At 39.2% G+C, this 15,838-nt stretch overlaps 1 protein-coding gene across 1 annotated transcript; it reads left to right on the forward strand.

Annotated features, from left to right (window-relative positions):
• The first annotated feature begins 1,780 nt into the window (after window positions 1-1,780).
• Window positions 1,781-13,360, forward strand: dusp7 (dual specificity phosphatase 7). The gene is made up of 3 exons (XM_067586913.1): window positions 1,781-2,735; window positions 4,863-5,291; window positions 8,524-13,360. The coding sequence occupies exons 1-3, from the start codon at window positions 2,327-2,329 to the stop codon at window positions 8,838-8,840; spliced, it is 1,155 nt and encodes a 384-aa protein (XP_067443014.1). The 5' UTR covers window positions 1,781-2,326; the 3' UTR covers window positions 8,841-13,360.
• The last annotated feature ends 2,478 nt before the right edge of the window (window positions 13,361-15,838 follow it).

The raw sequence follows: 15,838 nt of genomic DNA on the forward strand, positions 1-15,838 counted from the left end.
ATGTAGGCCGGTAAGTCTGAGCTTCACCTCTGTCCCCAAGTAATTTATTAAAACAGTCAAACATTGAAAATATTAAATGAACAGAATCACAATCCCACCTGAATCACTGGTAAACATGCAGTTTAGTGGTTGCTGAGGACGGCAGGATTACAACCACATAGTTGAAGTTACTGCTTATGAGCTGGTGAGCAATTTATTCATCGTTTCCTTGTCTGCGCTCTCAGAAATGATTAAACAAATTTTTGCCTTTTGGAGTTGTTTTGACACATATTGGTGAGCAATATAATCATGAATGGATTAAAGCTGCTAGGTGGCCCCGTGGAGGCCCCTGTTAATTCCCCCTCTCTGTGCCGTAGGGGTTCTACCGGGGACCAGGTTTGCTGTTTGGTAATTTGATTAAACACATTCATTTAGAAATCATAACAGTATCCTCTCAGAGCTTTAGGTTTTGACGCAGGGCCCTTTTTAAGACAAGATAAGAGACCCCTATACCCCCTATATATATATATATGATCCATCCCACATGAGATTACATGACACGCAATGATACGACATACAAATAACAACTTCTGGCGATTGACATCATGTGCCAAACACAAACAAATCCACCTACTGTATGTAATATGGGAAAAACATGTTTTACACAGATAAACAAACATATACATATAAACACTATCTATATCAATCATGTTTTCTTGATGACCAAGTATTGCCCAAATACTCACGCAGAGCAAAAAAGTCAATTTTACAGTGTTTTCATGATTCCAACATCTTCCATGAGGAAGTAATTGTTTTTAGTTTTACTGAATAATCTCTTTGTGTTATTATAATACTGAAGGCAAAATGAAACAAAATTTCATTTCATTGTCTACATCATTTAGCTCACATAACTGATGTCCTGTTTCCAAATGTAATGTTAAGATACCCTTTAATGTCAGTTGATATTGTGCTCTTGTAGTGCATATTCACATATTCCTAAACCTGTTGGTAATCCAGCCCAATCTGAGTACAGCAATGAACTATTCTCATACAGTTTCTTAGAGTGACCATGATGTGAATGTATTTGCTGTTTCTTGTAGGCCTGCCAGCAATATAAAGCATCATTTAATAGTGTCAAACAGGTGTGCAGGTTTAAACTTTGGGAACATTGTTGTATTCTAGGTCTGCCTCAGCTACTGAGTGTTATTGCCAGCGTTAATAACTCTTATAGGATGTAGGAGGATGTCCCAATGAGCGCAAAATAAAAGTCATGTTTGGTTAAAATATACTTCCACATACCTCCAAAAGTAAAAGTTACAAACCTTTACTTTAAGTCCCCCTATTTAGCATTTATAAGCGGCATACAAACAGTTAATAAATGGTTTATACACACTATAATGTAGCTGTAAGCGGATATAAGTGCTTATTAGTGTATCTGTCAACAACTATGATCTGGATGATGGTATATAAACATTTAATGAATGACAAAGTAAAACACAGCAGCAATAATATAAGATGTACTTAAAAAAAGATTAATGAGCCTTTGACAAAAAGAAATTAACGTGAAATTTAATTTTATAAGATACTACTCTACATGTATTGCATGCTATTCACAATACAATAAAAATGTCATTTAAAAAAAAGACGTTTAAAAACTGAAAGGTGACTGTCATCTCATTAATCGTGATCATATTTTGATTGGGAGGTTTCCCAGAAGTCACATGTGTTATCTGCATTGAGGACAGTCTATCAGTGAATGGGCAGCAGGGCGTGAAAACAGGCTGAGCTGGTGTGAAGCTCTCGCAGCTCTGCACCTTTAAATCTCTCCGCTCCTCCCTCTCCTCACTGAGGAGGCAGAACCTCTTTTAATGCATCCAGTGGAAATGACAAACCAGAGGCGCTCCACGGGGCCAGCATGTAATAACAATAATCATGGGCTTTAGCGACAGCAACTCATCCGAAACTCACATCCTGAGACGCTAAAACGAGGCATCTCTGGGCCGGTCTGTCGCTCCGCGGACGCCAAATGGACGTCGATGGACTGGAATGAAACCTCCACTTCTGCCGGACTGAAGCTGGAGGAAGGAGGGAGAGAAACCTCTGCATGTTTAAGTTTCCTGCTCCGACCACAGGGGCATCGCTGCGTGCGTGTTGGATGTGTGTGTGGAAGTGTGTGTTGGGTGCGTGTGTGCGCGCAGCGGCAGCAGCAGCAGCGGCGGCGGCGGTGGTGGAGGTGGTGGCGGCGGCCGCGGGAAGGGAAGTTTAGCGCCGTGATTTTTCTTTTCCTCTGTTCCGTTGTGTTGTTTTTCATGTCGCACCAGGGGACCGGCGGATTAACGTTTCCCTGATGAAAATTAACCATCTGTGGAGAGGCTCTGTGATCGTGACTATGATGATGATATCGAGTAAGAGCGTGGAGTGGCTGCAGGAGGAGCTGGAGTCCGGGGCCACCTCTCTGCTGCTGCTGGACTGTAGACCCCATGAGCTGTACGAGTCCTCGCACATCGAGTCGGCCATCAACCTGGCCATCCCGGGCCTCATGCTCCGCAGGCTGAAGAAGGGGAACCTGCCGATCCGCTCCATCATCCCCAACAACGAGGACAAGGAGAAATTTGTCAAGCGGTGCAAGACGGACGTGGTTGTGCTGTACGACGAGGCGACCTCGGAGCGGCAGGAGTCCGGGCTGGGGAGCTCCGTGCTGGGGCTGCTCCTGCAGAAGCTGCGGGACGACGGGTGCAAGGCTTTCTATCTGGAGGGTAAGATTAGAAACAACCGGCTTTTAAAATCTGAAGCTCTGGCTGTGTGTTCAACTCCTTCTAGGTTTTTAATTCATAAAAAAATCTCTCTCTCTCTCTCTACTGACTCCTTCCTTTCAAACCAGTTTAATTTCACTCTGGTTCAATTGTCCCAGTTAGATTACATGTGTTGTTTTAACAGGCTCACTCTCACCACATAGTAGACAATTAAAATATAATTATTTATCTGGCCTGGGATAATTGAATTAATGAACACATTATTGGATTTTGTCTCCTGATGTCTGTGTCTGTGGCAGGTTTTGGAAAAATGTGACACATATCCGGCTCTACCAGTTTAATATACGTTATTATAGGTTATTAAATTGTTTTTATGGCACTTAAAGTGTCACACTGTGGCATGACTTTAAACAAATGAACCGTCTACTGAGTAAGTTTGACTTATTTTTTATTTATGTATTATAACAATGAAGCAGCAGCGGCGGCGGTTCAGTCTGTGATGACATAATAGATACAGTAATAACATAATGTCACATACTGTCAGTGTGAAGTCATAATGAACTTTGACAGTTTCATTCACTCACTTAAATTATTGCCCTAATTGATATTCTTATTTTTAGGACAGATAATCACGTCAGTTATAAGCCAATCAAAAAGAAACCTACAACAATGTCTCGTGTCTTAATACATGAAGCTGGGTCAAATATGTTTTCAATTAAATGCTGCAAAAATGGCCCCGCCATGTTGTGCTCCTTCAGAAAAAGACAGGCGTTTTTTTTTCATGAATGAACAGGGAAACGAGGAGACCATGACGCTGTCTGAATCAACACGAACAGAAAAGATAAGACAGCCAGAAACGACTAAAACAAGTATGAAATATGGTTAACACTAGAAGGTGTGTGTGCGTGCGCGCGCATGTGTGTGTGTGTGTGTGTGTGCGTCTCTGTGTATATGTGTGTGTGTGTGTATGTGTGTGTGCGTGCGTATACGTGTGTGTGAGATCTGTAGATAAACACAGAAATGTTTCACGGGAGTCACAAGCCGAGCTGCCATTCACAAAAAGTCCACTGAGCAGAGTAGTGTGGTAGCAGAGCTGCTGGTTCTCCCCAGGGCTCAGCTTTTCTCAATGGAGCACATCTGTCCGGCATGTTTGCCTATTCATAATGACGTAATGTCACGTTATTATCCCGTTATATGACATATTGATGTGTGATGTAGTGGTACAGAAAAAGACATGACTATAGTTCAACAAAAATGTATTTTTTTTACTCAATTAAGAAGTCATTCATGAGATAAAATGCAAATTTAATACTTCTTATGATGTATTACTCTTCATGTAGGTTAAAAGTAAAGTATGTACACAGATTTTATTTGGGATAGCCTCCACTACACCCCTACCTGACTATAGTATATCATACTGTATAATGTACTGTAATTGAGAAATAATTACCATGTTGTAAAATGTGTGTTTAATAGGTGAATTTACCACAACCATTGTAATAGTCCAAATGTATTAATTTTTTCCTCTTTTTTCCTCTTTTATTTCTAATTTATTCATTGTTGTTAAAAGTCCAAAAGGTTTATTTCTAGTTATTCAGATTAGAGCTGCAACTAACAATTCATTTCATTATCAATTAATCTACCGATTATTTTCTCCATCATTCAATTAATTGTTTTGTCTATAAAATAGACAGTCCAAAGGTTACATCTTCAAATGTCTTGTTTTATCCAACTAACAGTCCAAAACCCAAAGATATTCAGTTTACCATCACGTACAACATTTATCATCGCATGTGAGAATCTGAAACCAGCTCATTTTTGGCGTTTTTGCTTTAAGAAATTGCTAAAATGATTATTCAATTATTAAAATAGTTGCCGATTCATATTCTGTCAAATGTGACTAATGGACTAATCACTGCAGCTCTAATTCAGATTCCTGACAGCCCTCTTGTATCTTGCAGACTCAACGTTCAGCTGCCATTTTGTAGTTTTGAATTACACATTTTGCCACACAGTCAGTAACCTGCCTGTCGCCATGTACTGGGCACATTTCATAAAGCCCCGAGTGTAATGATTTTCTTTGCTTTATTCTTATATTGACCCTTTTCTGGTCTTTTCTTGGGCCTCCAGGGGGCTTCAACAAGTTCCAGTCGGAGTACCCTGAGCACTGCGAGACCAATTTGGACTGCTCCTGTCCCAGCAGCTCCCCGCCAGCCTCTGTCCTCGGTCTGGGAGGCCTCCGCATCAGCTCCGACTGCTCAGACGGGGAATCTGACCGCGAGCCGGGGAGCGCCACTGAGTCAGAGGGCAGCCCGCTACCAAACAACCAGCCAGCGTTCCCCGTCCAGATCCTGCCGTACCTTTACCTGGGCTGTGCCAAAGACTCCGCCAACCTGGATGTGCTCAGCAAGTACAACATCAAGTACATCCTCAACGTGACGCCCAACCTGCCCAACATGTTCGAACACGAAGGCGACTTCAAGTACAAACAGATCCCCATCTCCGATCACTGGAGCCAGAATCTCTCTCAGTTTTTTCCTGAGGCCATTTCATTCATTGGTAAGTGGAAGAGGAGAGTGTTCAGATTTATGTGTGTGGTTATTTTCGTTTGAGTATCGATTAATCTGTTCAGTATCGTCTCAAATGATAAATCCTTCTGTCTATATAAAGTTAGAAAATAGTGAGAAATTCCCGTTATAATTTTCCCAGAGTCAAAGATAACGTATTTGTTGTTCCAAAACATTCGATTTACTAACATATATGACAAATCTTCACATTTCAAAACAAAACAACTTGCAATCTCTCGTCATCGGTTGTATGTCTGTCAGCTGTGATCAGTTCGACCAAGGTACGATTTTCTTTTCCTTTTTTTATTGGAATTACATCCTGAAGAAGGAAAAATATCCAGTAATTTAAAAGAAAAAAGCAAAGATTAGAGGGAGGTTTAAAAAAAATAACCATAATTTTTGTGTAGCATCATTTTTTACTCATGACCCAACAAATATATTTTATGACCCCTTGTTGGGGGTCCCGAGCCCTAGTTTGGAATCCACTGGTTTATTCTACAAAATGTCAGGAAGTAGTGAAAAATGTCCTTCACATAACCTCAGAGCCCAAGATGAAGTCTTCAAACTGCTTCTTTCATCCGAGCAGCAGTGAAAACTCAAACTCGCATTCAGTTTACATCTTTGAAAACAAAGAAAAGCAGCAAATCTTCATACTCAAGAAGCTGAAAACATCAAATGTTTTGTATTTTTCCTATAATAAATGAGTTAGACGCCATTATATTTCAGCATTAGTTTGTTATATTATATCTACCCTCCATTATTCGCTTCTGCTTTTATCCAAGATTTTAATCATAATTCACAAAAAACATCTTTCTGGCATTTTCATGGTTTTCTAAAAAACAGTTTTAGACAGAATTAGTGGTAAAAATGCGTCACTGAGCCGCACTGTGACATTCAGCTGCCTGTATTTCACTATCAATGATTAAATATGAATTCAATGTCACAAAGCAGCGTTATGAATAAAACATGGAAAGGGATTCTTTGAGAATGGGGTCATACTGAAACCACAAGAATTTACAGTCTCCCGCATCCTCTCACCCCCGTATTCAGTATTTCCCATCATTCCTTCTGACTTAATTCCCAGAGAATGAGTGAATTCCCTCTCCGATGAATCAATGAGAAACGCCAAAGCCTTTGTGTTTATCTTAGATCGTCCAGACAACTGACATTTCACTTTTTTCTTTTACTTTCTTCAGAGTAATGTTACTGTTTAGGTGGGAGGAAGCGTGACACATGCCAGAGCCAGAGGTCATGGCAGATTTGGGTCATACTGATGTTAAACGGTGCTGTCTGGCTGGCTATAATATACGGGGCTTACGTCACATCTTTTGGGTAACATCAGGGTAATTATGGTAAACGATAGACCCAGATGTGAACTCACGCTGTTCTGTGGAAAGTTGTGGATTCCTTAAATATCTGAATCGGTTGTTTAAACATGTTTTTATGTATTCAAGTATGTAGAAGAGGAAGGATATAATTATTTTCTGGCATTTTAACAGCTGGATAAATGGAAGAGTCTTGTTATTTTTATTAAAAGCAAAAGTAAAGTGATGTAATCTGCACAATCTGAAGATCTGTTAATTCGTGGATTAACTACAGAGGTTTACACGGTTACTTATTTGACGTCTGAGTCTTGTATAGTCGGGTTTGGGTTGTTCTGATGAGGACTTTTGGCCCCTTTTATAGTGGAAAGTGAGCACACATCACATATAAATTTAATTTGGCATCCGCTTGGCAGCTTGAGCTCGTGAGCCAACTGACCTCAATCCTACAACAAGAGATGCAGGCAGAGAGAGATAAAGGAGTGAATGAGAGAGAGAGAGAGAGAAGGAAGGAAAGAAGCACTTAACTCTCGCTTTAATGGCCTGTAGTGATGCAAGTGCAAGGACTTGAAACTGACAGAAGGTGGATGGATGTAACTTGTTAATAATGTAAGATGTGTTTTTTTCTGTGTATGGAGAGCTAGAAAGCAGAATGAAACAAGAAAGAAAAAAAAAAACATCTCTATGACTTTCTGCTGTCATTGAGAAAGGTCGTTCTGGATTAAACATAATTTAAAAATATAAGGTTTGTTTTCATGTTTCGAGTTGGGGTGGGCTTGTGTTCGATGGTGAATCCCTTTGAATTAGGGCTGCAACAAGCAATTTTTTCATTATCAGTTAATTGGCTGATTATTGATTATTAATCGTTTTTTTCCATAAAATGTCAGAATATAGTGAAAACTGCTCATAATAATTTCACAGAGCCCAAAGTGACGTCTTAATATCTTGTTTTATCCAACCAAAGGCTGTCAAAACCCAAAAGTATTCCGTTTTCAAGGTTATAAAACAGAAAGAAGCAGAAAATCGTCCCATCAAAGATGCATGTTTGCTTGAAAAGCAAGTTAAAATGAATAATTGATTATGAAAATAGTCGCCACTGACATCAGCTAATCAATGAATCACCTTCTTGTTTTGACTCTACATATCATTGCATGATGTCATTGTTCCTCAAATTTCAGTTTTTAAATGAATAATTCTGAACTAGTTTTTACTTCAAAACTTGGCTGTTTTGAGTCATTACTTCTTGTTTTACATATATTAGAAGTTTGGTCCAGTGTAATGAATAACAGTGAAACAGTTCATTGCTTTGAACATCAGGTGAATGTTTTTTATGTGAATTTGCATACTTGCCTTATCATGATTTATACAAATATTGTGAACTTAATTTCAACAATATTACGTAACCCTACTTTAAAGCTGCTATAGTCAATATTTTTTTTTTATTAACAATGGATCAAGTGTTGCTTGTAGCTTTGAACCCACAGAGGATTATCACCGGACTTTGTGATCCTCTTTAGCTCTTGTGTTTCAGCATTTTTTAACCCGTTGTTTTGGTTTTATAGCCGGCAGCTCTCTCGCTGCTCTCAGAATTAAAGCTCTAAAAACTCACTTTACGCTACCTGCCGAGCACCAAACAGCAGCTACTAGCTGGTGAACATAGTGGAGCATTTAGCAACTACGGAGCCAGATGTTTCCCTCAAGAGTTGGTGGAGACTAAAACAGAGCAAAAAAAGAATGAATATAGTAATGGCAGAAAGACAACTGTTTGCTAACATGTTAGCCATAACAACTTTCTAACTGTAGTTTTTAACACTTATCTAATCCTCTCTCTCATGCTTTTCTTCTCTTCTCTTCTCTCCCTTCACTCATCTTTCCTCCTCTGTCCTTCCCTCTCCTCCTCAGACGAGGCCCGCTCGAAAAAGTGCGGCATCCTGGTCCACTGCCTGGCCGGGATCAGCCGCTCGGTGACCGTCACCGTGGCCTACCTGATGCAGAAGCTCAACCTGTCGCTCAACGACGCCTACGACTTTGTCAAGCGGAAAAAGTCGAACATTTCCCCAAACTTCAACTTCATGGGCCAGCTCCTGGACTTTGAGCGGACGCTGGGCCTCAACAGCCCCTGCGACAACCACGCGTCCTCCCCGACACACGACCAGCTCTTCTTCACCACGCCGACCAATCACAATGTGTTTCAACTGGACACGCTGGAGTCCACATGAAAATTAAGGGAAAGGGGAGACTGTCCCATCCAAAGGGTCGAAGTGGTGTTGTTACCATGGTAACAAGTGGCTGCACTGGAGGGAAGCAGCCAGTTTTAATGAATGTTTTAGCCTCCAGAGGCTCGTTGTCTGAGAGCCTGGCCACGGAGCAGCTTTGAAGGGAGAGGGGAGGTCACAGATAAAGGGAATGGGGGAGTTTTTTTAACCGAGAGGGAACACTGACGGGTGGGTTTACGACGGCGTCCTCCTCGGAGTTCATTGAAATCGAGGAAAAAGCTCAACTTGTCTTGTAACGAGAAGCCAAGGAGACTTAACTGACTGAGAAACTGGGCGAAGTTCCGCCGCAGGACAGACAGCTTTATACAAAGATGGGAACACGGAAAATCTACCGTGCTCGACTCATGAGACGACATCATCCTCTCTGTCTTTCTGTCTCGGCTCTCGAGCTGAGCTGACTGGTGCCAAGTGGAGAATCTGGGATTTACTCGTAGGAAATCTCACTCTACTGAATGTAGAGTTTTTAAAAACCAAGGAATTAACACACACACGCACACACACACATAAACAAAGTATGTATGTTTGTACTGTATGTACTGTATGTATGTTAACGTACATAGCAGAAAATGTATGGGCAGTCCTTAACAAATTCAGTATGTCTATATGCATTTTTGTATATTTTTGTGTACATTTACGCACAAATCTATACCTTATATAAATATATACACATAGAAATCTTATCTTTGTCCAAAAACAAAGTAATCCAATCCAATAATGGCTTAAGAGATTGTAAAACTAAAGAAAGGGAATGAGTGTGGTGACGCCAACAAAGAGGAACGTTGTTGTGATATTCCTAGTTGTCTTTTTTTTTTTTTTTTTTAGTTTAGTCTTTCTTTTAGGTTCGTAATGACCTAATGCAGTTTGCACAGTGATGTAGCCATTGACTTGTTGGCACTCGGAGCCGGTGCTGGAAGCAGGCAGATAAAGAGACATTCAGAGAAGATGAGCGGAGAGGAGAGGCCAGTCCCAGGCTGCGACGAGTCCTGACAGCTGCACGGTGAAACGGGGAGGGAGCAGGAGCAGGAGCAGGAACTGGGCCCCGAGCAAAGGACGAGGTTCAGGGGTTCGGATTGGGTCAGGAGGGAGACAGCCTGCGGGGCAGGACAAGGAATTAGCAGTAGAAGTGTGGCTGAAGATACTACAGTAGATTTGACATTTGACCAACTGTTTGCAAGACTGCAGTTCCCGGTTCCCACTTCCTTCCCCATATGATTCATCAAGTTGCCTAACGAGAAGTACCAGTTGTTCCAACAGCTGTTTGATTATTTTAGTCGTTTGTTGCAAATCAACTTGGTTATTGGTTTTTTCATCACAGCATAGTGAGGTTTGCCAAACTGGTTCATAATGGCTCTGACTTTTGTACTTTGAGGCAGAGGCATGAAAGGTTAGGGTTAGCATTGGGGATACCAAGACACCTTTTTGGGCAGCTTATCTTAGCAACCTTGTGGCAAAGAAGTGCCTCAACACTCTTGTATTACCCACATTGCAAACTTCTTTTTGCCCAAGAGGAAGTTGTTCAATTGTGTCACATCTTAGGTTCCTTTAAGGACCCAGTTAGAAATTTGCCAAAAAAAAAAGGACTCTGGACAGGACCAGGTGTCAGGGCTGAGATTGTAACCTGGTCTCAGTGTTGGCATCACAGTGTTGTGGACTGGGACTGACCTCAGATACAGACTGCACTTACTTACTTCAATAGCTTCGTGTCCCTTAACTGCATTTGGAGAAAACGGAGGGAAGGTCTCTCTGCGAAGGGGATCAGCCATTTCATCAAAGAAAATTGTCTGAGTTGATTCACCCTTAAAGCCTTGGGTATATTATATGAAAGAAATATTAAACACAAATGGATATAAATATATATTATAGAGCTAATAGTAAACAGATCTATATTATTTTGTATACCTGAGCATGCTGTGGTACTGTATGCTCTCTAACAGCAGACTTAACCATGGGTTGGATGTTGCTTTACCAGGTGGGAAGACGAGCGATGAGGTCCGTTTTTTTAACTGCTGTTGCTGCTGAACACAGCGGTACACAGCGTGTGGTCAATGAGTTTTCTGGGACCCTGTTCACATCAGGAGCACTTCAAAGGCATTTTGAAAATGATTGGAATAGTATGTAGAAAAAAAACAAATCAGAAAATCCATGGAGAAATTTTCTTTTTAAATCCATGAAAAAATATGTTAAAATTCCGTTCTGCTGTCCTTTTAGTGTCCGTTTCCTCTTATGGGTGAAACAACACTGCAGCACATGGACTTATGGCAGCATCTATAGATGCACTGAGCCTCATGCAAGAACATTTTATCTTTACTTTTTTGCTCTTACTTTTTTCTGGAAGGTTTGCTTGTACGAGTGTTCAAAGTCAAAGTCAACAAACTCACTTGTTTCAATTTCATAAATACATCTGTTCATGATTTGGTGCACACTTGTGGGATGTGATCATTAGCATAATCGATGCCTCAAAAACAGCTTTGTAAGGCTTTGTATGTGTTCTGCTCCATTTACTGGCAAATTTCATTCACAAAAAAAAAAAAGATTAAAAAGCAGAACTTCACATTGCAGAGCCTGAAATTGAAAAGACAAAAACAACTAATTTAGCAGTGTCAGTAGTGCTATTAGTGTACCCAAAAAAAAAATACAAAATACCAAGTAGGCTGTTACACTGTCACAGCAGACAAAAATAAAAAAGGGAACAGTTTGATTTGAAGTTAGATGCTAAAAAAACATCTTGCTAAAGCAAAGTGATCACTGATTTTTAAAGGTGAGAGCAGAATATTGATTAAGTTTAATTTTATTTATTTTGGTTGATGTCATATTTACATATTTAAATTATAATTCTTAAGTATAGCACCATTTGTACATGACTCGTACAACATCTGAGCCGATCATCAATTTTGTTCATATTTAAGAAAAAAATTCTAAATATGAGAAAATTGGTAAATCTGCTCTTAAATCACTTGTACGTGTCATTTGAGAAGTAATCTGTTCCTAAAAGTGGTTCTTGCATGAGGCTCAATTGTCACAGCAAACTACAGAAGTGTGTTTTTAAAGTGGTGATGTGGACAGGGTCTAAACAGAAACAAAGAACTGGGTTTCAGAGGGGACAGCAGTTGAATCTGAACAGGGTTGGTTTTAGCTGGCCTTATATAATCTTTCTAACTTGTTTCTAATGCTGACTGTTCAATACTCTTTGTATCTCACTTTAGAAAAACATTGTGTAAAAAAAAAAAAAAAAAAGATGAAACGTTTGTTATCTGTTATTTGAATCAGAACACGGTAATTATAGACGGCGAGCTGTCTTCTACCGTAACGGGTCACACAAGGTCCTCTTTGTTACTCTGCAATATATCAGAACACCTTTTTTGCAGTATTTTGTAGATCCAAGACCTCAACATTTTTAAATTCTTCTTCTTTTGTACTATATCTATTCTATATAATTATACAAGATCCAGCTCCATATGGCTTGTGGACTGAAGTAACATTTCACCTGGGGTCTCCAAAATGTAGGGCCGGTGAGCCCAGTAACAACACACACACACACACATACATACATACTCACACACATACAGCCAGAGCTGTGTTTCAGCATGCCAGTTATGTTTCACAATAGACGATTACACCACCCGGCTTAAATAATGACAAGGTCTTTTTCCGTCTTGTTTTGATATAATGTGCTCTATGCTATTCCTGTGGCCTTTCAATATGAATATATATCTGAGTATATATATGTTATGAATTTATATGCAAAAGTTCCTCTCCTATTATAGCATCAGAGATGAAAAATAATACTACCATGCTTGAATGGACTTCCCTTATCTGGAGTCATATCCCATCTACAATAAGGAAAATGTTGAGGACTTGATCACTTGCACCCAAGGATTGAAATATATTTCAGTACGGAGCTTTTCTATTTAAAAAGAATATGGTTGATTTCAAGCTGCTTTCTTGTGTTTTTTGTGTCTTTGTAACAATGAAAGAGAAATCAAGTCTTTTTCTCTGTTTGTAAATTTGCCAGACCACGGGAACGGCCGTTTCTGTGTCCTTAAACTTGTAGCTACATATTGGTAAGAATGTGCTCGAGAGTGAAAAACGTGAATGAGCAAAAGAGGAGTGGAAGAGGAGTGGTTGGCGGTGTCAAAAACAAAGTGAAAGAAAAAGTGAATGATTTAAAAAAAAAAAATTGTTACCTCAGTGAGGAATTTTTCAGGGATTTTTTTGACAATGCATCTTGCATCGTGTTACAGCTTCAAACACACGTTGAATAGCTGTTTTGTATTGTGCTGTAAACAGTTTTTAAAAAAAGATGCAATCTGTCTGTGTATAAAACGGGGGCATGTTAACCGGGGCAGTTTCACCTTTCTGTCTACTGAAGGAAACACGATTGACCCTATGTATTGTACAGTATATGGAAACAACACAAGACATGTTTATACCGCAAATAAATATTGAAATATTTTTTTCTTTAACACCTGTTTCCTTCTTATTTCTTTCCACAACACATTAACATCAAGTGCTAAATCTTCACTTGCCAATTTCGATGAATGGTTCTGAACCTGAGGGCCCGGACCACAACAAGGTCACAACATAAATCTGACAGGTCATGAGATAATTAACAAGACATAGGAAAAATCATATCTTTATGTTTATTTAAACTTTCCTCTAATACTTGCTTTATTCTTGTGAATTACTGGATAGTTTTATCAGTTCAGGTCTCTATGAATTATTCAAATGAAACAGAAAAAATCACATTATCCAGTTGACATATGGTGTCGTAGGGTAGCAAGATGTTTTTTTTAAGAGGTAATATAATATAATATGAATAATTGATACGAATTCCTCTCAGATATTCCTATTTCCAATAATCTGGCCACAAAATTACAGTTTGTCATCTGTTCTAGACTTGATGGTAAACAAGCCTTTCTGAAAGTGATTGAGTTTAGAACACGATCATACAAGTGCTGTTTCTTGTTGGGTTTGTTGGTTTTGCTATGTCTAAGACTTCCCCTTACTTTATCTTCTTCCACAATCTCAAACACACACACATACATAGGGTTTGTCTCATTGTGTCTTTGCAGTGGTTTCGAAGGCTTCTTACACCGAGATATCCGATTGCTTAAACTGAAACTCTGCCACTTCCCTTCCCATACACCCTGTCTGTTTGTGCGGTAGAAAAAGGAACATGCTGTTTGTGCTTACCATAAATAACTAGGAAAAAAAACAACCCACCTCTACCACTTTGATCACAATCTAACACTGTTTGTAGTGTAAAATACTACATGCTTGTATTTCAGTACACTATTAGGGGAAAAATTAGACTTATGGGAAATACACTTAAAATTATGTCTGTACGATAACTATTTAGTTTATATGGAGCCAACAGCCAGTTACCTTAGCTTAGAATCAAAGGGAAACAGCTAGACTGGCTCTGTACAAAGATAACAATATCTGCCTACCAGTATCTCTAAAGCTCAATAATTAACACTTAATATCTTGTTTGTTTATTAAATACAAAAACAGAAGTGTAAAAATGACAAAATCTTGGTTTTATGGCCGTTATGTATCCAACTATTTCTTGGCAGGGAGCAGCCACTTCCTGGAATCTTTACTGGTTGCTCGGCAACTGCTCCTAGCCAAGAAATAGTCTGGCACATAACCACCGTAAAACAGCAAATTGAAAAATAACGCTATAGTTTTTATATGAATTTAGATATAATGTGTTAATTACAGTGGTGGAAGAAGTACTCAGATCCTTCACTTAAGTAAAAGTACCAACACAGAAATGTAAAAATAATCCATTAAAAGTAAAAGTCCGGCATGAAAAATCCTACTTAAATCCTACAGGTACATAAGTATTAGCAGCAAAATGTAGTTAAAGTATTGCAGTAAAAGTAGTGGTTTGGTCCCTCTGACTGATGTTTTCAGGTTTTGGACTTTTTCTCTAATCTTTGATTTTTGGTGAAATATTGGATCATTTGAACATTTATTGAAATGAAACCATGTGAGAAGTTTAGAGGCAAAAATCAGTATTTGGTGGAACTGTTAACAACTCATAGACATCTGAAATGTGACCCCGACTACACACTGCTTTTTGTAAGACGTCAAAAGCCAAAAAGGTTGGAAACCACTGGTTTCATCTTTAACAATGTGTTGTATTTTAAAAGCTTGTTATATTATCCATCATGTCAAATCTTCATCCGTAAAGTAGCTAAAGCTGTCAAATAAATGTAGTGCAGTAGAAAGTACAATATTTCCCTCTGAAATGTAGTGGAGTGAAAGTATAAAGTAGCATCACATGGAAATACTAAGGAACAAGTACCTCAAAATTATATTTAACAGTGCTTGAGTAAATGTACTTAGTTACTTTCAACCACTGGTTAGTTAGTTAACTGTAGGTGCTGGTAAGGGACTTTTGTTATATGTGGACATGTGGTCATGCTGTTTCCAACTGTTACTGTTAGTCTAAACTAACTGGCTACTGACTCTATGTTCACCATACAGACATGAGCAGTATCCATCTTCTCATCTAACTCTTGACAAGAAAGCATATTTCCCAAAATGTTGATTCCTTTAAGTAAGTACATGATTATTTTTGTGGTAATAAATACCAGCAAGAGGTTTCTAATTCTATATATTGACAGTAGAAATCCAGCTGTACTGCAGAGAAATGAGAATAAACTCTCTTCCTCCTAGTGGTTTTCTGTCCGATTCCTGTGTATCCATTAACTATGCTACCAACATAACCTTTCCTGCCGTTTCTATCTTCTCAATTAGTGGGTACTAATGGCACATATGCACATGAAAGATGACAGTCAGGGAAGGAGAAACAGCTAAGTGAGGAAGCAAGAAGGAGGGTTGGAGAAAAAAAAAAGGAGCATCTTAAAAGACAGTGCTGTGAGCTGAGCTGAGCCGGCTATAAATATCTCTCCTCTATCTCCTCGTCTCTT

Source organism: Thunnus thynnus, chromosome 4 (genome assembly GCF_963924715.1).
Source record: "Thunnus thynnus chromosome 4, fThuThy2.1, whole genome shotgun sequence".
Taxonomy (NCBI): Eukaryota; Metazoa; Chordata; class Actinopteri; order Scombriformes; family Scombridae; genus Thunnus; species Thunnus thynnus.